This window comes from Setaria italica, chromosome II (genome assembly GCF_000263155.2).
Source record: "Setaria italica strain Yugu1 chromosome II, Setaria_italica_v2.0, whole genome shotgun sequence".
In the NCBI taxonomy this organism is placed as follows: domain Eukaryota; kingdom Viridiplantae; phylum Streptophyta; class Magnoliopsida; order Poales; family Poaceae; genus Setaria; species Setaria italica.
In genome coordinates, this window is record NC_028451.1 from 24858119 (window position 1) to 24885135 (window position 27017).

At 45.3% G+C, this 27017-nt stretch overlaps 1 protein-coding gene and 1 long non-coding RNA gene across 2 annotated transcripts; both read left to right on the forward strand.

Annotated features, from left to right (window-relative positions):
* The first annotated feature begins 217 nt into the window (after positions 1-217).
* Positions 218-1418, forward strand: LOC101761835. The gene is made up of 4 exons (XM_022824296.1): positions 218-278; positions 560-663; positions 1112-1150; positions 1275-1418. The coding sequence occupies exons 1-4, from the start codon at positions 266-268 to the stop codon at positions 1416-1418; spliced, it is 300 nt and encodes a 99-aa protein (XP_022680031.1). The 5' UTR covers positions 218-265.
* Positions 1419-25216: 23798 nt separating this feature from the next.
* LOC111256425 lies at positions 25217-26196 on the forward strand. The gene is made up of 2 exons (XR_002676477.1): positions 25217-25813; positions 25908-26196. It is a non-coding gene; the product is annotated as an uncharacterized LOC111256425 (long non-coding RNA).
* The last annotated feature ends 821 nt before the right edge of the window (positions 26197-27017 follow it).

The following is a 27017-nucleotide window of genomic DNA, read 5'->3' on the forward strand; positions in this document are numbered from 1 at the left end:
TCAATGACACTAGAAACTCTTGCTTTGGTCTGTTGCAAAGATTGGCTGTACAAGTATCCCACCAATGAAGGTAATTTTTACTAACTGAGGTTTCTGAGCTGAGCTGCATCCAGATTTTTTCTTTTGAACATATTAGTATGTTACTAAGACAGTTTTATCTTTGCAACTTGTTACTGCATATACATGTACTGATGTCTCCAGTATACCTCTTTGCATCTGTAGCTACCTGAGATAATGATGCCTCTTTGAGTTCGAAGAAGCTCAAATGACTCTTAAAGGTACCCAAACAATGTCCTCTGTGCTAACTCTTCATATAGTTAGCAGTCTGCTACTTGTTTGTTACTCTGTCAATTTTTGTTCACCTATTGCCTTGTTCAGTAGATTGATTGTTCTAAAGAGTTTGATTTCTGTCACTAAATCAAGATGTTGTGATTCAGGACAGCAAAATTCTTCCTGTGTCAACTCAGATATATAGGACCAAAATAGGATAGTTTCTTATCAACAATGTATTTGTATTTTGTAGCATGTGAGATAACTTACTTCGCTGTAAAATCCTCAGACATAGGAAAATGTACTGAAATCTGCTACAAGGATACAGTGTTGGAAGATCGGCAGTGGAGTGCTTACATTGATCGATCTCCAGGGCAGGATGGTTACTCTTTGGTAAGTAACATTTTGCTGCCTTACTGATTTGATCTGGTTACTACATCGTGTAGAAGTTATGCAAATAAACCATTTACCACCTATTCTAGTTATTGTTGCCCTTCTGCTACATTTCTAATTTTGTATTTGTTCTCTTTATCTAGCAATGTGCACTTTACAAAATCATGTTCAGACAACTGCATGGTTAGGAAGAAAATATACATGATGCCATTTTGAACTACTTAGAGGTGTTCTTTGGCCTACCATTCACTTTTAATATCAGATTGTTGTTTGATCTGCATAGAAAGCAGGGCACCAAAGGCATTTTTTTATATGAAGCATATAACTTTGTTGGCTTTCTTTTAATATGACGAAGCAAACTTTGTTATGCTAGACGGATACAACCATTAGGATTGATATGTTTGGTGTTTATAGCTGTGCTTTCTGACAAATTTGGTTTTCCCTGCAGGAGTGCTTCAATGCTTGTGTGTCTGGCTGTGGATTCAGGGTACATACTAAATATCCAAGAGCACCATATCTTTTTTTTTTGCTTGCTGCTTCTTGGTTTGTGTATCGATTACTATTATGCCCATCAGAAACCTAAGCAGTCATCTGGCGCCGTTGCATTGCAGTTTGAGGTCCCAACAGAGAAGGTTGAAGAGATCAAGCCCAACAGGCCATCCAAGCCGTCGCCACCACCTGAAGTGAAGCAAACTATGAGTCCACCAGATTCCACTGTGGGGAGCCGTGTAGACGTGCAAATGTTCCCTGTTTGATTATTACAGGATGCTGGAATGGATTGGATGATTCACCTTAATACTGAAGAAGTCAAAACCATGGGTACCCATTTTTATGGGGTGGGATGGGGCGGGGTGATTAATTTATATTTTGGATGGGGTTGGGGTGGGTGATTAATTTAGTACACTGTGGGTAGGGGTGGATGAGTGGCGGGTACACCCCCACTAGCAGGGCTACTTTTAGCCAAATCCAGATTTCACAACTTGATTCACAAATCAATTGCCTGCACAGTTCAGATCATTAAAATGATAGATATATTTTTATGCCACATTACTTAAGTGTCAAAGTTTTAAAAAGTATTAAAGCCATTCGCAGAGCGTACTGCAAGTCTTCAATCCTTGACGTTCTCATCAACTGGATATTGCTCGATGGAGCACAAAATGGTGTGTTGTCATTCTCAAGGTGAAGCAGTAGCAGCTTCAGCTCGTGACCCATGCCAGAGTAGATCGAAATCGAGCAGTTGCATATGTTGACAAAACATGTCAAGGTAACTATAAAAAATCCGATATAAATTAAAGAAGTATGGATTATATATATGATTGATTATTGTCAAGACCGACAAATGTTAATTGCCGGTTTTAATTGTCTATATTAAAATTTTAATTTATATGAGTGAATCACTTTCATATCTCATCGATTGGAATTACCTGTGACAAACTGATTCCATCCAACAATTAATCGATCAGTTCCTCTTAGAGCAGCTATAGATGACATTTCCCTGTAGAATCCCACATGGTTGAGCAGATAAAAACTCTAGGCAAAAATCACTAATCTAGTAGTGATAGTCGCATCAAGCAATAGCCATTTTATTAGCTGGGCAACCGTTGTGACTAGCTAATAAGTATTCTTCCCGCCCGCCACTGAAAATGGGATGCTAGTTGTTCTTTTTATCAGTACGTATTGTTCAATGAAGCTCTGGAATGCAGCTGGGCTATCTTAAGTAATGATCCAAGCAAGGGGCTAGTAAAAAGTTCTGGTCATTTTTCCTAAAACAAAAACAAGGAAAGCTATCTTAAGTAATGATCCAAGCAAGGGGCTAGTAAAAAGTTCTGGTCATTTTTCCTAAAACAAAAACAAGGAAAAATTATACTGTTAACTTGCTCCATTTCATGATAATTAAGGACTATGCAGCTTCATTGATTCAAACCAGAGGTGTGTTTCTGTTAACATTTTGCTTGATGATAGCACTTCTAGGTTTGGGGTCTAAGAAAATTAGTTGGGCAATATATACGTGAGTGTCTCACCACATTGCCTCCCGATCATCTATGGCACAAACATTGATTGAATCGTGCTCTGATTGTCTTGTGTAGATTTATGATCAACAACGTGAAACCTTTCTGCATATCGGTTCAACACCATGTTAGATTGTTAGGTGAAACCTTCATATCGGTTCTGGGAGCAATATATTACTGAAGCATATTTGTGTATTTATTCGACAAGAGGATTGGCCCTCTTAGAGCTCATTTATTTCTCCATCTGTCCATCTGCATCAAGTGAGATGCAGCCCCATTTCCATCTTCTTACTCCATCCTTACATATGTGCGCCAGGATGTATCTTGCCACGCCGCAAGAACAGTAAGAGGAGTGCATGCCAAAAAAAAAAGTTAAAACTTCTGCATCATCAATCCATAGATCAAATAATTACCTCTTAATTTTATTTTCTCCCAGTCTTGCTCCCGTGCTAGCGTGTGTGATCCCTGACTTCCACGATATTGCTTGAGAATGGAGTGCATCAGGAAAGTATTCAAGGTCCTCTTATGCTCTCAGAGACAGAAGGTTTGTTCACCCTGTGCGATTTTCGCACCAGGCAGAGTGCTTAACGTACTCGGCCTTCGTTTTAAAGCATGTTTAATCTCTGTGGTGGGCAGTCAATCTCGGTAGCTTCAGTGTGTCCTCCCCACTAAACTCATTCAACCAAGAAGTTCAAAGGTTGCCTGCAACTAAATACCCTCCTAGCTTCGGGGAGGGGATAATTCTTGTGCTGCGAGAAGAAAGTGAAGTTCTGAAAGGGAATATGCTTCGATTTTGATATTTATGCCCATGATCACAAAGGATACTCCCTCCGTTTTCCTTGGCCCTGTTTGCCAGCTTTGTAATTTTATTCACCAGTAATTAGCTTCCGGTTGTAATAGCTTGTGCACAAGAATACATCTGTATTTTTTCTCCATAGTAGAATATCCGTTTGGGTAATTGCTCCACAAAGATATGGGCAGCCGCTGCCAGTGACAGCTCCACGCATCCACATGTCCATGCACCAAATGCATTGCGCCATGGGAGATTTAGATACAGGCTGATATGATGACGAGCTCAGTAGCAGCCGAGCGGAGACAACCAAGACCAGGAGCATCAATTGCGTATTTTCGGATCCGGCAACGAAACGGCAATGAAGCTCATGAACCTGCAACTACAAGATGCAATTTGTGACCTCTGACTCGACAAATCTCGCGAAGAATCACCACAATCAAACTCCCACAGCCTAATTCGAGCGGCACCGGCAGGCGAGCAACAGCAGCAGCAGGTGGGCAGAGTAGCGGCCGGCGAGCTCAACAGCCGCGGCACGAGGGTGCTCACGTGCTGGTTAAGCATGCGGCGGCCGGCGGGCCAGGCAGAAGGTGATGGGGAGGAAGACTGGAAGAGGCACATTGGGATCTCGCCGGCTAGGGTAAGGAGGAAAAAAAGTGCTGTCAGCGGTGGGAATCTTGACGGCCACGGCGGCGGGGATCTCGACAGCCGCATCGTGGAGGAGAACGCTGGGTGAGCACACGGGCACGGTGTGGGCGCTGGGGAGGAGTGAGTGGCGGCGACGCAGGGAGCAGTAGTGAGCTGTGGTGGCAGTGCGGGAGAGCAGCGAGCTGTAGCGACGCAAGCAGCGCATGGAAGAGGGGCGATGGGAGGATGCTCCCGATAGTTATCATTTTCTTTTTCAGACCTCCTCACCCAATTATTTTTGAGTTAATTCCCTCAGTGCTATCAAAATTTACATAACTTCCCTCAATGTCATAAAATTTTATGAAATTCCTTCAGTACCACTGAATTTAAAATTTATCCCTCAGTGCCATTTCCATCCTTCCATCCATGAGACGTTATGTGGTTGTTAAGTAGCCATGAAAAATACTCATTTGCCCCTCGCCCCTTCTGACCTTCTCCACCGAGCTAAGAGCCCAAGACAGAGGCCACCGTGTGAGCGCGAGCGGCGCGAGGAACGTGTGCCTGCTGCCTGGGACCAGCGAGCGGCGCGAGCGAGCCGCGGCCTGGAGCAAGCGGCGCGGGAAGCCGAGCCACAAGCAGCATAGGCAAGCTCTGCCCGGCCAGGAGAAGGAATGGTTGGGCCAGCGCGCCGAGCCACGACGCTATCGAGCTGGCCGAGGGGGCGCGGCTGTCAGCAACCTGCGTGCTGCGGGGCCGCAGGTTATGTCAGGAGGCGTGCCTCAGTGCCTGACGCTGGCGCAGGCGAGCAGCGAGCTTTGCCCAGGAGAAATCGCTTGCAGACGAGCGACAGGCAGCGCGGGCGAGCTTTGCTAGCGAGCGAGTAGTGGCACTAGCGAGCGAGTGGCGCGGTGGCAAGCAAATTCAGCTGGGGTACGTCCAAATGCTTGTTGTTGCTGTTTCTCCAATCGAATCGAATTCAGCCATTGGCACGAGGCTTCTGCAACAAATTTCTCCAATCAGCAAGAGAAGCAAAAGCAAGAATCTCTCAATTTTTTTCCCAAACCAGCAAGCACCAAATCCCCTGCGAGGAGATGTCGGGTGTCATGACCCAAAGTTGCAAAATGAGTTTAACATGTTAACATGAGCATCATTTGTGCATAATTGAGCATCATGGCTATGCTTTTGTTTAAGTTCACATAATTATTGTTTATTGTTGAAATTCAAACTCGTGAAGCAAACCAAACTTCTGCTATGCAACTGTGCCTCTTGTTATTTTATTTAAATACTAGATTCAATTCGATGATTTTACAGTATTTTTACTAAATTTTTCAGTGATGTTTTCACATGTTAAAAATTCATTTAAGTTTCAATTTTGGCTGTTTTCTTTTGTCAATCGTGTGAAAACCTGAGCAGTTCTTGAGGTGATTCTTATGGAATTGTGTTCTTTCCGATTTTATCTTTCAGTATTTTTGGGAGATTTTTAGGTGCCTGTAGCTGGGTTGTTTGAGTGGGGAAAGTGGAACGGTTTGAAAATCGGCTGGATCCACGCGTCAGCGTGTCCTTCTCCTTCCTCCCGTTCCTCTCTCTGCCGCCGGTTGGGCGAGCTCCCGCCACGTCGCCACCGCACACTGGCCAGCTAGGCCCTGGCCATGTGAAATACTGCTCATGCCCTCATCCCGCTCCTCCTTTATAAGCCGCACCGGTACCCTTCCAAACCCTAGCCACCTCTCCTCCACATTACCGCCGCTACTGGTGCCGCCCGAGCTCCAACTCCACCGAACCACCTCACTGTCACTAGTCCGATTCGCCCTTGCCGGTAAGCCGCCGGCTGATTCCTCGCGCCCAGAGCTTCCTCGCGAGGCCGTGAACCCATTCCGCCACTTACCGGCCGCTCTCCTCCGCCGTGCAGGTCCCCTCGCCAACACCATTGTTCGCCTCCGTCCACCAGTCTGCGCTGCCTCCTGGAGCTTCTGCACCGCCTCCTCCTCATTGCTGTGCCACCGCCGGTGAGCACCGCTGCCTTGGGGCGCGGCCCCGCCACTCTTCCCGCTACTGCGCCGTTTCCCCCGCCACTATCGGCCACGGCCGTGCACCGTGCCGTGCCTGAGCTCCTATGTGTGCGTGAAGTGTGTGTTGTGGGAAGAAGAAAGAAAGAGAAGAGGTTATGGGGAAGTTTCTAGCACCTTTGTGTGAGGTTTCAATAGATCTGAGGGTTGTTTTGCAAGATGACCTTGATTTTGTTTTATCTTTTAGATTAAATAGTTGCAAAATTGGAAAGTGCATAGAAATGTGTAGAAAAATGCTAAAAATGTGAAACTTGTTTTGTTGAATTCCTGACAATATCTAGTTTATTTCAAAAAATTTTATGTGCATATTCCTATTTTTTACCTGGTGCTATGATTTATTTTGTCAAAGAGTTGTTAAATGCTTTATACATCATGTAGTGGTCCAACAATTGTGAAACTAATTTTGTTAGCTTGCATTTATCATGTATGTTCTAGATATGCAACTTGTATTAGTGGAATCTATGGTTTTCATACTGTTTTAAATCTAATGTTTGTTTGTTGTCTTAATTTTGTTATTTACATGATAATTAGTGAAAAATTGATAAAATGTTGAAACCACTTCTGTTAGCTTTTTTTTCTACATAGAATCTAGGAAAAATGATGTTGATGCTTTTCTGGTTGATTTACAAGCCTTTAAGGATTTAATGTGCTTAATGGTAGTTTGTCTTATTTATTTTATATCTCCACATTCAAAAATTGATTCTGATGTGAATCCAATGCTCATAATTTTGTATTGGTGTATTCTGTCAGCACAAATTATTTCATAATTGTTTCTCAACAGATGATTTGAATCTTGCAGTTTCATGCTTGCTTTTGGTTTATCGTGCAAAATAATTTTTCTCATCGTTCTGGTATGATTTTGTATTGTTTTTAGCTCAATTGTTCCGTTAACAATTTATTTCTTACTATTCTTTTGTTTTCCATGCATTTTATGAGAATTTGCAGTCATAGCATCATCTCTAATGCACGCACGCATTTCATTCTTAGAGAGCGATTTGTCGAAGAACGTAACCTTTGAGCCCGAAGCCGAGGCCGACGTAGAGGTTGAGGTTGAGCCCGAGGAAAACCAAGGCAAGCAGCTAAGCATATTTGTCTCCTAATTTTTAAAATGAAACTTTTACTATGTATCGCTATGGGTTGCATGTGGGTTATCTTATTGCATTATTAGAACCTATATTTTTGTTATTATGGCCTCCCTTACTTTGTTATCATGTACCTTATCCCTCGAATAGTATGGGTTATAATAAATTAATCTTGTAATTGCTTAGCCATGCTTAGTCATAGAATGATCACTTAGTAAGGAAAATGGTTATAGGTTAATCAACACTGTTTCTAATGAGGTTCTTTAATGTTGCTGAACAAATGAACATCATGATTAATTTGGATACGAGATTTAAGCGGTGTGTAGGGTCACGAGAATGGAGTCTCGGTGACATAGACAGCTCGAGTCGATTAAGGACTGTCCGTTGTTGACGTTGGTTTGAGCACCCCTTTCCGTGCTACCACATGTTCCCGTATGGGATGAACAAGCCTAATACCTTACTTGACTTGCTCTATGAGGCACGGTCCTAGGTGTGTAGTCCTTGGACTATGTAGAGGAGCCTAGGAGTGTCCCCGGTGGACCTAGGTCGTCCTCCATACAAGTTAGGCATGTTTGACTCATAGTTCAGGGCGATTTGGAAAATGTTGGCATAAGTACCCCCTTGCGCACCATTGATCGGGTATGCGAGCCGCAAGGTCCTCGAGTCGTGTGGGTAAAGAGTACACCCTTGTAAGGATAAATCAATTCGAATTGTCGCGCTCTCGGTTATGAGCAAGCTCAAGTCCCATGAATTCATCGTAGGGTCATCGGATGCTTTTAATACTTGTTCATATATTTATGCTCTATGTTACCATGTTGATGCAATTGTTTCCAACTAAAATTTGAAGTGGGTTTGGGCAAGATTAATAAAACTTGCTAGCTGTCCATAGGGTGTTGTTCACATGCTTATGGTAAAAAATTAAGGATAGGATGAGATAGGCTTTTGCAAATTTACTTAACATTAAAGCCTTACTCCTTGTTCAACCTTATGCATGATCCTTGTTATATATTTGCGTAAAACTTCCGAGTACCTTTTTGTACTCATGTTGCTATCGCTCACTAAAGTTGCAGGTGAACCGGAGGACGTGTCTGGTCACTTTAACCCCGCCAATTCGAGAGTGGGTGATGAGTGACTAGAGCGGTCGTTTGTTGTTTTGATTGTGTTCTTGGGCAACTACACCATCGTGTCTTTTGCGTTTATCTATCGTATCCGCTGCATAGTAGTGCTCTTTTTATGGGTTAGATGTTGGGAAAACTTAAACCTTAATGTTTAATTTCATGTTGTTGTTGCCATGAGTCCAAGACTTGTATTTTGGAGCTCATTTAATTAAATTTCAGATTTGAACCATGTGTGTAATGAACTTGTAACCTTAATTGTTGAACTTGTGTAATGTTTAAAATTGCTCTTTTATGGTTCATGTGGTGATGTGCAATTTGTAAGGTTGGTGTTGCTCGATCTTGAGCATGATGTAAAACACCTACCGGGATTACTGGATTTGTCTCTTGTTAAGTTGAATTACACCAAGTCTTGCGTCTCTACGTGTGGGTTTCCACTTGACACGTCGCAAGACACGTAACTGTTTGCTCTCATCCTATTAGCATGACCGTCAATTCACTTAATTCGAGATCAAATTGGGTGGTTCTTACATCGGGTATCTGCTCAGAGATGGCGGCGCCCCTACGTAGGTCACCCCTTGCCTAAGCCGCTTGTCGCTCTTCTACTCCTGCTGCTCCCTCACCCACAGCCTCGCCACCCTGCTCACTCAACCATGGCCCAGCAGGGGTAGGGAGGTGGTGACACAGATCTCCGACATGGAGTGAAGGGGCAGAGGAGCAGATAGGCCTACGACGGGAGGTGAGGAAGAGAGAGAGAGCATTGACAGGTGGGGCCCTAACTCAAGAGGGTAACATTGTCTTTTCCAATCACACTTAATAGATCTTGGATGAAAATACGGATGGAATGGCATTGAGAGGATAAATCTTAGATTCAATGGCACTGAAGGAACTCATATAAATTTTTATAGCATTTGGGAATTGACTTATTATTTTTTGGTAAAGACTACTTTCCGATCGGTCGTGAGTTTGCGCGTCTGTATGGCTGCATCCATCTGCCATTCATCTTTCATCGGTGGGACCGTGGGAGCACGGGCATCTAGTACACCTGGCCCACGAGTCAAAGTGCTTCAATTCATTCAGCCTTCCCCTCTCTCCTCACTCTCTCTCTCTCTCTCTCTCTCTCTCTCTCTCTGCGCTCACAATGCAGCAATTTCCCCTAGGAAAAATGAGCTCCTGGACATTGTTCAATCGTGGCTTTTGCCATAGGACACTAAAAAAGAGTGGCTTAGCCAAAAACACACTCCTCAACCATGTCAATATGCCACTGGACACTATAGCTTTTATAATAATATTTCCGAATCCAACAGGTATCCAAACATGATTTCTAGACAGAATTGCCCTTACTCCTTCATACCAACATTTCAACAACAAGACAGAGAACATTTCAGCAACATAACAGTAAAATATTTCCAGCATCATAACAGTTGTCAGCAACATTTCAACATATAAGAACACCAGGTTCAAACTATTAGGAGGTCTAGCAAAACAAAATAACATGGTCCAGCCACATTAGGCTATCTAGTACAACACCAGATCCACACATCTCAAGATCATGGTTTGAACAGCAACATACAAGAACATGATACTAAATGGCCTAAGCTTTCTTGGATCGGACAATGAGGGATATGGGTACCCTATGGGTCCCTACCGACCATGATACTGGTCGGACCTGACAAGTGGGCCCGCCCGACCAGAGCGTGTGGGCCAAGGACATGGAGTTACTTGGAGTACAAGACAAGGCAACTAGATAGTTCAAATCTACCCGTATATCATGGAACGCGTATTGTAGTCCGACTTAGATTACTTTCCATATAACTACAGAGTAGATTAGATTCAAATCAAATTGTAACCCAAGGTTGCTAGCCTATATAAGACGGCCAAGGGAGCCTCCCGAGGGCATTTGAACTTTGAGCAATACAAATCACCGAACAAACAGGACATAGGGTATTACTCTCCTCAGGCCCAAACCTGTCTAAAACCCTCGTGTCCCTTGTGTTCTCGCGGTCACCTTCGAGTTCTTGGTTTCGCAATCACTCTCACCTGCAAGCCAACCACTTGGGTAACCCCCTGGTGGACTGTTGGGCTTATAAATCCGACAGACAACCTTCAACTTCTTTGGCTTTCCCTTCTCATGGGCAGGTTCTAGAGATAGAGCAAGACATTGAATAGGTTCTATAGTACCTTCAAGTTCTAGCATCCTCTTACGGATGTAAATGTATAAAGAGTTGTGTCAAATAAATGAAGTTGACAAACTACATGGCATAAAGATTGAAGGTGCAATACCTTCTTGTGAGAGGGCTTGGTGTAGGAACAGAGGTGATGGCTCTAGTTGGTGTAGATGATTCATATTCCAACAACCTCCTTGATATACTGCATAGATGTAGAAGCATGCAAAATTGACATACTACAGTTTTAACAAGTAAGATAATGGGTGAAAATATTGTAGTACCTTCTTGTCATAGGGCTTGTGTAGAAACTAAGGTGATTTCTCTAGATGGTGTCACCCTGTAAATGGTTTATATGTGAGATATGTGCAATTTAAGTGAAATTTCATAAAGTTTGAGTTGAAATCTTACAATGGGTAAGCTAATGATGGTTGTTCTTATGGTGGTTCAGCAGCACTAGATGGCACTACTGTGATATTTTTTCTTGCCTCTCTTTCTCTTAGGTTTTGGAGGGGCAGGTGGTGGTGCATCAGACTCATAAACATATTCATTGCATGTTTTTTCCATATGTCCAAGCTACAGGAACCTTCTGCATCTTGTGGTTCTCTTTCCAGAGTCCCCTTCTGCAGCTAATTTGTACCATCTCTCCCTTCGTCGACCTGGTGCCCTTTTCAGAAGTGGAGGCCACAACTTGAACCCAAGATTAACTTGAAGCCACTGTTTACTATATGTCATTGGCTTCACAAACTTTTCATAGGCTTTCTTGAACCTTTTCATAGAATAGTAGTCATGAACATAGTGTTCAATATTACCTTGAATTGAGGTTATAATACACAAGGCATGTGTACATTGGCAGACTAGTAACTTGCCAGTGCCTACAGGTACACTTCCTCTCCTGAAGATCAATAGTAGGCCTCCAATGAACTAGATCTCTTGTAACACCTTCAACTTCACCTAACATCTCACCTTCTTAACCACCATCTTTGTGTGAGTATCTCCACTTATATTTCAGCCCCCTGCTCCTTGCATTAAGGTCCTTCATTACATTTGGCAATATCTTATCTTCAAGCTTCTTAGCAATTTTTTCTTCTTAAGAACATTTTCTCCATGCATAATTATCTGATCCTATCCATAAGATCAACAACATGCAGGGATTTTTCATGCCTAATCTAGCTGTTGAATGTTTTAGCTATGTTAATTGTGACATAGTCACTCTTACTTGCTCTAGTAAACAAGTGCCTTGTCCAAAGGTGCTTATGGTTGTCATGTATCCACTTCATGCTTCAGAAAATGCCTCATACATCAAATTGTAGTGCTCTTCAAACCCATGTATCATCCACTATTAAGCCATCCTCCAAGCCAACACACTCTACATCCTCGTCTAAGCAATCTGATTCAAGATCAGATGAATCAAAAAGTAAAGGTTTGAAAGGATCCTCAATGATGAGGACATCCCACCGGTTACACAAGACCATGCATCAGATACACAAGCACATGTGTATGAAGGACCAATAACACGCAGCTGTGCTAAGAAACTCCAACACGAGGTGCATACTTTCCTTGCAGAAATTAACTTCAGCATACTTGAGAATTTCATACTACCTAAATCCTTTACATTGGTTGTGACTAGGTTTACATATGAACAGGTGGGTACTGCACTACATGAAGACGAGACGCAACAATCAGAGCAAACCGCAAGAAATGGACCAGCAAGGAACCTTTGGATATGAGCGGATCCACCTAATGAAGCGAAACGTCCAGATTATTCCCGTTTTGATCTGTTTGGACCTGCATAATAAATCAGTCATAACTCCTGATTCACCATATCTATGGAGGTGAATGAGTACTTGATGGAACAGGCTTGAAGTCTAATTTCCAATGCAACAAACTTCTTGTCCATTGGACTTCCCAATAAGGAGTTATGACTGATTTAGTGAAGATTGCACAGAAGCCGAGAAGATGTGCGGGATTCAAAGGTCACCTCGTGAATGCTTCACCATTTGACCTTCCACCTTCCAACATGGACAGTTCAGTTCATACCTATCTTGGAGGATTGTTCCTAGTATAAATAACCCCTATGTACTATTGGAAAAATAAGTTGAATTTCGATGAATAGATAACCACATATGGTTTTGCAGCCAAGCTGCTGAGTGCCTTGCACACCCCTATTATTCCCTATTCTTTGAGGACTTATGAAGAAGATCTCTCTATGGCTTCTAGTTCGGCTGCACCGTTTTGTGTGGATTAGTCCTGAATTGTGGTTCAATGGTCATTCGGTGATCGAGTCAAAGTCTTCAAGGTTTCAGTGCCTCTCACCCTGTCGCTTGGTCGCATCCACCCCGGATCGTGGTTCTATGCTCGTTTCGAGGTCGAGCCGGAGTTCTCTTCAGTGCCTTTCTCGCCATCACTTGGTCGCATCCAGCCTCCGCTAGGTAAAGGTATTTACCTGCTATTTTCAGCAAGTTATCTTGTTACGAAACCTACTACCGTGAAGATAGGGCCATCCCAAGGACCTTTCTTGTAATGGTCCCTATCATGTGGTATTAGAGCTATCGTTGTCATGGTAGGTTTTGTTATCACCCACCTTTTATCCTTTACCATCCGCTACTACTTTTGTTCATATCCTATGGTTCACACAAAAGCAACAAAAAAACCCATAGCCTTTTGTGGTACTATTGCCTTGTGTGTTGCGTTCATCTTGTTGCTAGTCACCATCGTTGTTCTTCCGCCATACTTTGATTTTTTTCCACACCCCTCATAAGTTATCTTGTGTTTCCTGTTAGTGAAAAAAATTAGAAAAAAGTGTGAAAGAAAGAGAAAAAAAGAGAAGAAAAAAAGAGAAGAAAGAAAACAGAAGTTGAAAGAGCCTGTGTTGCGGATCGTATTTGCAACTGAAGTTGGTGGTGATTTCTGGATAGCAGCATTTACATTTTGTTGAACGGAATATACATTTTGTTACAATACCATAGCTTTCCTTGAACAGCCACCTATAGCCGCACAAAAAGACGTAAACTGGACCTGTCGTTTCGTAATCCTTTAGATCGCTTAATCACAGCTGGGATATGCCACATTAGCAAACTCATAGTCCTTGAGAACGGGCAAGAACTTGGGTGAGTAAGAGGTGAGGTTGTCTGATTCCACAAATTTTTCCTATTCCAGTTTCTCTTGCATTATCCTAATATGGCAGGATCTAATTCGAGTGTTCGTGGTGGCCATCGTGGAGAACAAGAAGCCTCTATTCAGCGAGCTGAGTTACATCAACTCCAAAACTCACTCTTGGAGGCCATGGAGAGGATGTTCAATGAACATCTTCCTGCTGTAGGTGGAAGGGCTCCACAACATCAACATGAAGAATCTAGTGATGAAAATTCTAGTTTCAAACATGGTTTTCATGACCGCTTTGGAGGTGGTCATGATGATCGTGGTGGTGGTAAGTGTGCTGGCCATGAGGACCGACGTGTAGGAGTTGATCGTGAACATGGTCGCTGTGATCGCTTTGATGATGAAGATGAATCTCATGGCAGCCATGAGGAGGGATATGATGATGATGAAAATCATTTTGCAAACCATGTGTGGTTTTGACGTCAAAAGAAAATAGCTAGAGAGCGAGAAACACTTGCGAGTGACCCATATACATAGTGAGGGAGTGTCTCCAAAGCCAAATAAAACTCCACAGCTGTAAAGAACCGAGCCTAAGGGAAAAGAGGGTTTAGTGATGATGGCTAGGAAAGGGGATTTATAAAAATTGAGTGAACCTAATGCCATGTTCTTTGTACTCCTGTACAAGGACAATTTTCTTTTCACTAATGACTTACCCTCTACTTTGCCTAGTAGTGTTTTTGATGTGCTACAGGAATATGAAGATGTGTTTCTAGAGGAAGTACCACCAGGGTTGCCACCAAAGAGAGGGATTGAACATCAAATTGACCTTGTTCCTGGTGCTTCACTTCCAAATCAGGCACCATACTGCACCAACCCGGAGGAAACAAAAGAAATTAAGCGCCAAGTGCAAGAGCTCATCGACAGGGTATGTAAAAGAAAGTCTCTCACCTTGTGCAGTTCCTATTCTTTTAGTTTCAAAGAAAGATGGCGTGTTGGTTGCCAAGCCATTAATAATATCACCATAAGGTATAGGCATCCCATAACTAAGCTTGATGACATGCTTGATGAGCTTAGTGGTGCTATCAATTTCACAAAAACTGATTTGAGAAGTGGCTATCACTAAATTCGAATGAGAGAAGGAGATGAATGGAAAATAGCCTTCAAAACCAAGTTTGGGCTATATGAATGGTTGGTGATGCCTCTTGGATTGACCAATGCACCTAGTACTTTCATGAGATTGATGAATCATGTGCTTAGAGCTCTCATTGCTGACAAACAAATACAAACCAGAAAAGATTTCATCAGCAACACCATTGCGAAGAATACCCATGCTTAGAGTAATACCCACCCACCCACTCCCTCCGACCTAATTGCGGGGCTAGATCGCATCAGCAACACCATTGCTGAGTGCATCAACCTCTCCGAGATGACGCTATGCCCAACAAGGTCGACGCAGGGTCCTTCTCACGCCCCCTTTGGTCTGAGGAACTCGACTGTTGTGTTTTCCGCAAAACTTGCACAGTCTCTTCATATCCAATCTGAGCACCCAACTGGACTCGCCCAGTTTCCGAACTATGGTGAGTTCCAGATCCCTTGCATCATCCTGACAATGAACCTTTATGGAAACGACATCGAGAGCAACTCCACCACGCCAGATCGTGAAGCCTTCGTGATCTCCGCTCACGATCCACCCATGGATTGCAAAACCTCTTCTCAGGAAGAAGGTCACAACGCCAAGAACTAGGACTGTGCAGTACGGTGCCAATGAGAGCAAGCCGATGCTCAGCAATGCCAACAACATGTTGCTAACATGGCAGACGAGGCAGCAGGTGACCAGCACCGACCATCGCCCGCCGCCAACGCCGACCCACCGCGCGCCAACGATGGTGACAACGCCGATCAGGACGGTGCCTGAGGTAGACGCAGGTGCCCTATGTGCGCCCGCAATCTATAAGGTGACCTCGAGGAGACCTAGGCTAACCTGGGGGCTACCTTCGCCGATTTGGAAAACCTTCCATACTCAGAGCCACTCTGGCGGATCTGGGCACGTATCCGTGTCGCCAACACCCAGATCGAAGAGCGGGCCCGGAGCCAATCAACACACTCCTGGTCCATATCTACTTAGCACTCTCGAAGTCGATCCCCTCATAGCAGATCCGGTCACCACTAAGACGACCACGGTAACCACACGGGAGGTCGGCTGGAGCCTGTTTGTGAAAAGGAGGTGGACCAACCCGCCAAAAACGCCCATCAACTCGACAACCACGACAACCGCTGCTGTGGTAGGAGAGGTGATGGCGAGAACTATGGCAGACAAGATCGGCAACATGACCTCCGTGAACAGTTATGCGACTGTCACGACCTACGCACCGACCTCAACAACCGCCACCGAAAACGGGAAGAGGCCGAGCTCCGCTGCCGCGCTGAGTACAACCACGACTACTGCGCTTATGGACCCAACGGCAGGCTAAACTGCGATGCCGAACGGGAGGACCGCCAACACCAAGAAGAGGAGATGCGTCGTTGTGCCAACTACAACTGCATGTATGGCACTCCTAAAGACACCTACGTCCCACCCAGGCGCAACAGCGGTGGACACCCCAGGGCACCACCCGTCAAATACAACCTCGAGGATGATGACACGGAGGTCGATGGTTTCACCACCTTCACTCCCCGCCTCAGGGTCATTGAGTGGCCTGCCTCGTTCAAGCCAGCTATCAATGAAACGTTCGACGACCGCTCCAACCCCACTATATGACTCAAGACGTACATCACCGCGGTGGAAGCCACCAACGGCACCTACGACTAGATGGCCGCCTATTTTCCGGTGACGATGGGTCCCGCCCCTCTCCTGTGGCTATAGAACCTCCCGCCGAGCAGCATCGACACCTGGGGTCAGCTTGCTAGGGCTTAAACCTAGAACTACCAGGCTATCTACATCCGGCCTGAAAATTCGGAGAATCTTGGGCAAGTCCCCCAGCAGAAGAACAAAACTCTCCAAGAGTACGTGAATCACTTCTTCAAAAACCGCAATAGGCTGGCTGGTGTCGAGGACTGCGACATCATCTTGTACTTTTGCTCCAACCTGATGAACTGCAACATGTTCTGCAAGCTGTATGAGGCTGCCCCCAAGACGGTCAACTTTCAGGCTGACACAGAGGAGGTGCCGCAAGTACAGTTCCAGGATGGTAAGCATCGCAAGAATGAGGACCACAAACCACCGACCCATAATGAGCACCAAGCCCGATCGGAGTCCTCCCGACTTTGAAAAAGAGCCCCGAGGTCCTCACTGCCGAAACTGATCCCACCAGACCAACCATCTTCCTCCGGGAATAGTTTGATGACACCCTGAACGTTCCATGCCCCTTCCATAAGGACGCACGTCACAATCTCCGGAACTGCTCAGTCCTCAAGAAAGAGCTCGGCGCCCCGGTGGAGTACAAGCGACCTCGCCGCAACGACTATCGCAGGGACAACAATCGTCGCGACAACCGCCGCTGCGATGACCGTGATGACCGCAGTGACCGTCACCGCGACGATCGTCATGACCGCCACCGCGACCACCACGACCACCACCGTGACAATCACGAAGATCGTGACCACCGCCACGATGGCCGTGATAACCGTGGCAACTACCGACGCGACCACCGCAATGATCAGTACATAGAGAAGTGTCATGACCAACCAAACCCAGACGCCCACCGGGCTAGCGCCGACTAGAACGGGGAGTTCCAGCGACCGAACAGTCAAGTAAACATCATCATGGGTGGCCCCAAGGCGCTCTACAGCAACCGCAAACACAGGCAGCACCAGCGAGAGGTGACCTTCGTCTCAATACGGCCAGTCCAGTATCTGCGCTAGTCAGATATGCTCATAACTTTCTCCAAGGAAGATCACGGGGTACACATTTCAGATCCCGGGTCCTACCCATTGGTGGTCTTCCCGACCATAGACCGGGCTCTCCTCCCCAAAGTGCTAATTGACGGCGACAGCAGGCTTAACATCATCTTCACCGAAACCCTAAAGTGCATGGACTTTTATTCGATCGCCTCTAGCCCTGTGAAGACCCCTTCTACTGCATCGTGCCCGGCAAAGGATCCTATCCTATCCTATAGGTCGAGTTGTTTTTCTAGTTACCTTTGGCACGCCCGACAACTACCTCATCCTTAGGATGCCGGCTCCAAACAATGTCCTCTCCATCTACGGTGATGTTGAGACGTCATACAAGTGTGACACGAAGGCGGTACAGCTCGCTAAAGCCCTGGAGTACTCGGCCAAAGCCACCACCATGCTCACCGAGGCCCAGAAGGTGGACCAGAACCAGCTCATGATCCTAGAGATGGAGTCAACACCCACAACGTTGCAGCCCGATCCGAAGGTCACGAAGATATGCCTCGGCCTGGAAGACCCCTCTAAGATGGCCCTCATAGGGTCTAATCTCTCCCCCAAATAGGAACTCGTGCTCACCAGTTTCCTCCAGGACAACTCGGACATATTCGCATGGAAGGCATCCGATATGCTCAGCGTCCCGCAGGAGCTGGCTAAGCACTCCATGGAATTGAGCAAGACAACAAGGCTGATCAAACAAAAGCTTCGCCGTTTCGCCTACAATTGCAAGGAGGCCATTAGGATAGAACTCAATAAGCTCTCAGGTGCTGATTTCATCCATTAATGTAAGCACCCCGATAGGTTAGCAAATCCAGTCCTTGTAAAAAAGAAAACCAGTGAATGGAGAATGTGTATCGACTACACCGACCTCAACAGGCACTACCCTGAGGACCCCTTTCCTCTTCTGCGCATCGATCAGGTCATAGACTCTATGGCTAGAAGTACCTTGCTGTGCTTCCTCAACTGTTACTTGATTGTTAAAAAATGCAAACGCCACCTACCACAAGGCAATCTAGAGTTGCCACCAAAAGCAGCTACACAAAGAACATCGAGGCCTACGTCGACAATATGGTTGTCAAGACTAAGGATGAGGAGAACTTTATAGCCGACCTCGCAGAAATCTTCAACAGCCCCCGGGCCTATCACTGGAAACTCAATCCGGGCCAATGTTTCTTCAGTGTTCCATCTAGAAAGCTCCTAGGCTTTATGGTTAGCCAGCGCGGCATAAAGCCAATCCCGTCAAGGTTGACGCAATCAGAAACATGGCGAAGCCAGCTAGCAAGAAAGACATTATGAAGCTTACTATCATGATGGTGGCCCTTAGCCGCTTCATTAGCAAACTCGACGAAAAGGGTCTACCATTCATCAAGCTGCTCAAAAAGGCGGACAAGTTCGAGTGGGATGACGAGGCCAGCAAGGCACTCGAAGAGCTCAAAGCTTTCCTCACCAACCCCCCCCCCCCCCCTCATGATGGCTCCGGCCGACCGAGAAATGCTACAACTCTACATCTCTACAACGACACACGTTGTCAGCACCATGCTAGTTGTGGAACGTGATCTGTCCAAACTCGGGAACACAACATCACCGCCAATGTTCTGTCCAAACTCGGTTCCAAGCGTGCACAAGTCCCAGTCGGCGTCTTTGTGTGGAGAGAAACATTCTATGCTACGTAACCTTCTACAAAGCCAAGCCACGCTTGAACCCTCATGGCTTATACACCCATTTGCCTATTCCTAGTGTACCATGGGAAGACATTTCTATGGACTTTGTTCTTGGTTTACCTCGAACAAAGATGGGGAGGGATTGAATCTTTGTTGTGGTTGATCGCTTTAGCAAAATAGCTCATTTTATTCCCTATCATAAGAGCGACAATGCTTCACACATTGCTAAATTATTTTTCAGGGAAATTGTGCGTTTACATAGTGTGCCACAAACCATTGTGTCTGATCAGGATACCAAGTTTTTGGGCTACTTTTGGAAGATGTTGTGGGGGGAAACTTAGGACAAGATTGCTCTTCTCCACAACATGTCATCCCCGTAAACTAATGGACAAACAAAAGTTGTGAACCGCACCTTGTCAACATTGTTGCGGGCTGTACTTAAGAAGAACTTGAAGCTTTGGGAAGAAAGCTTGCCTCATGTGGAATTTGCATACAATAGGGTGGTACACTCAACGACAAAATTTTGTCCATTTGAGATTGTATATGGTTTCAAACCTGCTGCTCCCATCGAGAAGATGACCAAGATGCAGGAACATGTGAACTTTGATGCAAGTAAGCGTGCTGAATTTGTCAAGAAGCTTCATGATCAAGCAAGAGATAACATTGAGAAGATGACCAAGCTGTATGAGCAGCGAGCCAACAAGGATCACAAGAAGATTTTGTTTGAACAAGAAGACTTGGTCTAGGTGCACCTACGCAAGGATCGCTTTCCTGACCAACGCAAGAGCAAGTTGTAGCCACACGCCGATGGACCATTCAAAGTGTTTCGCAAGATCAATGACAATGCCTATGAAATTGACCTTCCAAGCACATATGGTGTCAGTACAAGTTTCAACGTTGCCGATTTCTCTCCATTCTTTGGAATGAAAGAGTCGAGGATGACTCCTTTTCAAGAGGGGGAGGATGATGAGGACATCCCACCGGTTACACAAGACCATCCATCGAATACACAAGCACATGTGTATGAAGGACCAATTACGTGCAGCTGTGCTACAAAACTCCAATACGAGGTGCATGCTTTCCTTGCAGAAATTAACTTCAACATACTTGAGAATTTTATACTACATAAATCCTTTACATTAGTTGTGATTAGGTTTACACATGAAGAGGTGGGTACTGCACATGTTTGGATACGAGCGGATCTAACCTAATTGTAATAACTCTACTTAAACTAAACTTAGTTAAGTTGGAATAGGAGGATTAGACACTAATCTAGCAAGTGAAAGGTCCTTTTTGCCCTTAAAAGCTCAAGTCTGGGGCTAAATCAAAACTTGAAATTTTATATAGAAACATAAAATTTTGCCAAACTAAAAGTTTTAGCATTTTACATTTCTAACAACTTTCCTTATTAGCACTTTTACTAGTTTCGAGTGGAAGAGGTTCAAAAAATAGAATCAAAATTAGTAGCTTTTGAAACTCACTTCAAAAAATTCAGTGCTGAAAACAATGAAATTCCTCAACTTTGTAGCCCTTTTTCTCAAAATTTGTAATGTAAGCTCAAGTCAAATCTTATATAAAAGTTTTAGTGCTACAAGTCATTAACAACTTTGATTATTGGAGTTAGACCAAAATCTGCACAAAAGGTTTTCAAAAATTAGGTCAAAGTCGACCAAAATAGTCGACCCAGCCAAAACTGCAAAAATATGATGTCTGAAAGCAGTTCAAAGTATATATCTTGGCAAGCAAGTTACTCATAAAACTTACACTGAACTCCAGTAAAACCCTTTATAAGAGTTTGAAATCTATGTTCACACAACAACTTCTTCATTTAGACCTTGGCCAAATTCACGTCATAAGTCCTTCAAATTCCAAGCCAAAGTTAGCTAAATCACTAAAATCGGCCCAAGATGCAGAAATCACCTAAATCTGAAATCCGTGCGTTCTAGCAAACTTTGAAGCTGTATAAATTCAAATCCAGCCCGATTTTGGATGAAAACATTTTGTAGCTTTTTAACTTTGGCATGAGGACTACAAATCATACATGGGAAAACTTCAAGTTCTTTTGAAAACTTTTGAATAAATCGCTTCCAATTCCGGCCCTCTGGCTGCTCGGAGCAAACGCCTCGCCCAGAGCGCGCCAGAGTGCCACCCAACACGTGGCTCTCGCCCACCGGCGGCTCGCCGACGGCCAACCGGCGGCCGCGACAAGACAACTCAGTCCCCCGGCTGCCCAATGCGCTCGCGACCCTATCCTCCCCTCTGCCTGTGCATCCCCTTCGCCTCGCCCCGAGCGAGCTTCGCCCACTCCCGACGCACCACGCCTCGCACCTCCACCAGCCGGCTCCGCCTCCCCAACCTCGGTTGCGACCACAACAGCACGAGGCCCTCGCTCCGCCAATCGACTCACCCGGCAAAGCCGTCTCTACGCGCCCAAGATCGAGCTCGCCCAATCGCCGGAAGATCTTCGCACGCGCCCGCATCCACCCTCCGCCAGTGAGCGCTGCCGGCCAATGGCACCGCCATGTTCTTCTCCCCCGCTCACCTCCGGCCACGTCCGGCGCCAGCACTGGCTCCGTCCTCGCCCTCCGTACCTCCCTGGCCCTATAAAAGGGATCGATGCGCCGCCTGTGTAGCTCCCCACACCAAGCTCGCTGCCGCTCTACTCCTCTGCTCTCGCACCATACACCACCGCTCAGACCCCTCCATGGAGCCCCCTACTCCGCACCGCCCCGCACCTCGCTGCCGCCTCCGCAAGCTCTGCCACAACCACACGCACCTCACAACCCCCTCCGTTGGCCACCCGAAGCACCGCCGGTGCTGAAACACCGGAGGATCCTCCGCCACTGCCCATGTTTCGCCCCCACCGCCGTTCGCCGTCCACACGCCTTCTCCACCGCCTCGACCTTCACCGAATCCCCTCATGGCGAGCACCCGCACGTTCCCCGCTCGTTGTTCTCATCGATTAGCCCCTAGGTCCACCGGAATTGAAGTCGCCTGCCGCCGTGAAGCCATGAGGGCACAGTTGTGAATAGAAAAGCCTAGCAGGGACCTTTTTGTTAGAATGGAGGGCATATCTGTGAAACTTCAAAATTTTGTTAAGGGCCCCAATGTAAAGTACCTCAGTATATTTGAATTAAATTTCCAGAAAGTGACATGAACTTTGGAAATGCACTGAAAAATGTAGGAAGCTCAGAAAAATGTCAAAAAAATTTTGTTGGACTCACTGAAGTACCTAGTTTCTTAGAAAAATCATCTTGCACATGTCACTATTAGAAGTAATGCTCTACAATTTTATTTCTTGTTTAAGGCAATTAAATCATAGTAAATCACAGAAAAATGTAAAAATAACAAAACCACCTTTGAGATGTTTGTTGCAGTAAGAAGAACCATTGAAAAATGCTTTGCAGCCCATTTGTGACCTTTAAATCACAATTTAACTTCGATCTATAAAATCTATGGTTAAATTTATCTTTTTGCCTAGAGAGTAATCTAGAGCAGAGAAAAATGTGAATCTACTTGGAGTAGCTTAGTTCTGAAGTATAGTTCTTAGGGAAAGTATGAACCACAGAATGAAACTTTGTGAAACATGCCTTTCTTTTTGTGGAAAGATAAATGGTAGATAAATATGGAAAATAGTTGTCCTTCACTAAAAATCATGAAAAATTCACCAAAGTCTCTGTCACACACTTTCCACCTACTACTAAAGTTTCACCCTCAGAATCACTTTAGAAGTTAATATCGCTGATGGAACCTACGAGCTCCACCCCACGCTAGAAGAGGAACCCGTCGTAGCTACATCACGTGGAAGCTGAGCTCGAGCCAGATCAAAACCCTGAAGACCAACTAACTTTCTCTAAACTTGAAGGCAAGCCCCGATGCATGCTTCCCTATTTTTAAAATTATGCAATATGTTGATGCTTATGATTGTGCATTTACGTTTATAGGAGTTGATCGAAACCTTAGATGCATGAAACTTAGTACCTTGATCTGAACACTAGTTGCTAAAGTCGAGTAGCTGCAATGCTTAATAGGACACGGTAAAAGTCGAGTGATTGCCTGTCACTCGCGAGTTATAGGAGTTGCTTGTTTACTCATACTACAACCATAAGGATGACTAACGGGATCGGGAATGGTTCCAATGTGGCGGTTTGACCCTTCTATCTAGTAATGAACTTGCTAAGGTTGAAACGTGTTGGTGTTCGTGATCAAGTGTTTCAAAGTACTAATCTCATACCTAGTATGGGATAGGGAAACCTAGTACCTGATTGAACTAGAACGTGGCTTATACTCCTGCTGTCCCTGGAACGTAGTTCCCATGGTGCATCATGTGGGTGCAAGTGCGGTCACAGTACGACAGAGGCTGGAACTGTGGAGCCTTGCATGCCAAGGGAAGTTTGGCCCTGACACATGCCTGGGAATTGATGGGGACGGCTGATAAGTAAAACGACCTTTCGTGGTGCGCGAATGTCATGGGATTAGGTTCGCCATGCATGGTTAATAAATTCGAATCGATTCGTTTGCCTCTCAAAGTTTGGGACTACTTGATTGCTATGCTGCACTGAGTAAAGATGAAACATGGTGATGATATAAATCTTGATGCTTGTCCTTTAAATTGTTTGGAAACAATGCTTGCTTAGTATAAGTTGCTAATTTAGCCTGGTTAATGAACTTAAAACCTGAGCTAAAATATTGAAAGTAAGGATTAACTTTAGTCACTTTTGGCAAAAATAAATCCACAGCTAAAAAGCCTGCATGAATAGAAGTCGGTGAAGTAGACATCACCTATCGAGTCAATCTTGCTGAGTATTAGTTGTTCAGCCTTACTTGTGGCATGACTTTTCAGGTAATGTCGATAGTTTGTCTGCTAGCGCCACTTGGCCTACCCAGCTCCCTCCGGGTTGGACGGTCGAGTGTGATCCTCCTCGGACAGCGAGGGCAGGGGTTGTTGACATCATGGTCGGCTTCGCCATGGTATTATGTATCAACGTTTAGCTTCCGCATGTTTTACTTTTTCGTTATTTACAACCTTGTAAACTCGGTCTGAATTTCGAAAACTCTGATGTAATAAAATGTGGAACTATATTATTGTGTTGGGAATGTTATAATCTCTGTAACCACTTACCTTCGTGTGAGCAATACTTCTCGATACTGAGTATGTAGTTTATCGGATGAAATCCGACGGACGACCCAGTTGGCTTGTTTAAAGTGCATGATCGCGTGTTAGGCGATTTAGATACATTTTAGCCAAATTAATTTGGACGGTTCCACCACACTAATGAAACGAAACATCCAGATTGTTCCCGTTTTGATCTATTGGGACCTGCATAATAAATCAATCATAACTTCTGATTCCCGATAGTTATGGAGGTGAATTAGTACTTGATAGAACGGGCTTGAAGTCTAATTTGTGCCAATGTCAACAAGCAAATCATTCCAATTTGTGCTATCCCTATCTAAAATCCTTGGAATATTGCAAGCATCACAGTACATACGAGTGCCATCATCATTTAGTTTGACATAAGCACCTACACGCATAGCAAGTCTGTAGGCTGCAATGGCATCCATCCTAACTAACAGACATTGGCACAAATTCGAGTGGAATAAAAACACAGTTAGCTTTGCTTGATTTGCAAATACGAGCTCAAGTTAGCACTAACCCTAGAAGAAATTGGAAGGCCACTTACCCATCAGGAACCCGTAAGAGATCAACCTGATCCTGCGCGAAAATCTCGCTGAGGAATTGTGGGGTCTCCATCTTCTATCTTGAGCCAGCCATGCTTGTTCTTCGGGAGGGGCCGTGTGCTGGGCGTCAAAGTAGCCGACGACGTGCGGGGAGGGCCGCGCTCATGGTGCCCTGCGTGTCGGAACGCCCCCCCTCCCCCCCGACAGGTGGCCCTATGTGCCGGAACGGCCTCCGGTGGGTGGCCTTGCGTGCCTGGACCGGCCGTCGGTAGAGAGGGTGGCGGCGGCGCTAGAAGTCGTGGGGGACAGGGGGAGGGCGTGAGAGGAGGAGATAAGGTTGGCAATGGCTGGTTCTCGGAGGTGAAGGATAAAATAGTTATTTTCAATCCCTTTACAATTAAACTGATTAAAATATGAAGTACAGTAAAATATGAAAATATTGCCGTAGTTGAAGAGTGTGCTGTGGCAAAGCTGCTCTTTTTTTTTTAATGTCCTGCGGCAAAAACCACGATTGAATGATGCCGAGCTAATTTTGCCTTTACCTTACGCCCCAGTCGAGATCCGGCGACCTGCGATGGGAATAGCAAATCTGAGGGCGCGTGCGGCTCCGGCGACCTCGAGCGGGCGGAGCTTGTCTTGACTACTCCGCGTGCGGCTCCAGCGAGCTGGCGTGGGCGGCGGCGGGCCGAGTGGTGTGAAGCAGCGCAACGGATGCGCGTGCCGGGTGGAGCGGAGCGTCTCATCGGCAGGTGCGGGTTCCGGCGTGCTCACATGGGCAGCGGCGTGCAGGGAAGAGCAGAGCGGCATAGCTCGACTCGGGGCAGTGCCCGGCGCGGAGGTGCTCCTCTAGGTCTCCGCCGGTGTATAGTCGCGTGAGGAGATGGGGCTCAGCTGGGGCCGCGCCAGGGTGCGGCAGTGCGAGGAGGAGCTCGGCAAGGTCGCCGTCCCCGGGAGCAATCCAGCGTAATATCTCTTTTCCTCCTCTAGTTTATTTGTTTGCTCGCATGCTCTGTTTGTGTTCGAGGAAATGCTTCAGGGAATGCGCTGGTTATCTCAGCTATTGCAGATGCTCACGCAGCGGCCGCATGCCTAGCGTAGCAGAGCGGCGCAGCTGCAGGTGTGACAGCAAGATTTGCGTTTCCAGCCAGGATCGCGGCGGCGGCATTTGGTAACTGTTAGCTGTTTCCAGTTTTCCGTATAACTTAGCTTTTCTTCTGGAAGCTCTACGAGAAATTGAGAAATTTGCTGTTTGTTGGAGCTTCAGACTTTTCACGCCGAAAAGCTGACAGCTCAAACAAATAGAGCCTAAATAAACCTACAAATACCAATAAACCTACAAATACCTACCTCTGTTCATGGATGCTGGCGTATATCCGTCATCTTCATTGTCATTATCGAAGGGCTTCGGGTCCAATCCAGTTCGGTGCTGCGTCCACAGTCCGGCACTTGAAATTCTTTAGGTTTGAACAATTCGATGGCCACCATAACTTTATCAAATGGAGTCTCTCTAAACAAGGAGTCCTTACAATGCAATCTATTTATAAACAATTAGTAAATCAAACTACAATGCCCCTAAATAAATCTTTATCCAAGTTAAAGTTGAAGGGATTGTAACACCATAAGGAGGTAAATTAGGTGTTCTAAAAACTAATGCTCTAAGCATATATTCCAATTTCTATCTATATGTGCTCTAAGTTTTTCTATGTATTGTTATCTCTACCACACAAAAGTATTGCACCCTAGGTTTCATTTCTACAAACTATACAAGGTAATTCTAGGAAAGATAAATATGATGGAACATAAAGTAAAATAAGAATTGGACAAGGTGAATGATGTAAAATAAGAATTGGACAAGGTGAATGATGTAGAGAATACGAAATCACAGCACACCAACTTTCTACCAATGTATTAAAAAGCTCTAGCTTTCACCTAATCCTCGTTGGATTCCCTCAAAATGAAATGCCCTATGCAATGAACAAGCTCTCGGTCGAGTAGCGTCTTGGATAGCCGACAAGCCTTCCCACCTGCAAGTGGGTCTCCATCTAACCTCTCTTGGATGCTCTTCGCCATCTTCACTAGGTAGAACTTTTGCAAAGCACCAAGAGCCTCTTCTATCTTTATATGTTGTGCTTCTCACCATCAGTTACCACCAATGCGTGACTAAATA

What these genes read in the sequence shown, in the direction of transcription:
- LOC101761835 (XM_022824296.1), top strand. An exon ending in GGCAGGATGGTTACTCTTTG is followed by an intron (nt 664 to 1,111) that starts GTAAGTAACATT and finishes TTTTCCCTGCAG; the next exon opens with GAGTGCTTCAATGCTTGTGT. An exon ending in TGTCTGGCTGTGGATTCAGG is followed by an intron (nt 1,151 to 1,274) that starts GTACATACTAAA and finishes GTTGCATTGCAG; the next exon opens with TTTGAGGTCCCAACAGAGAA.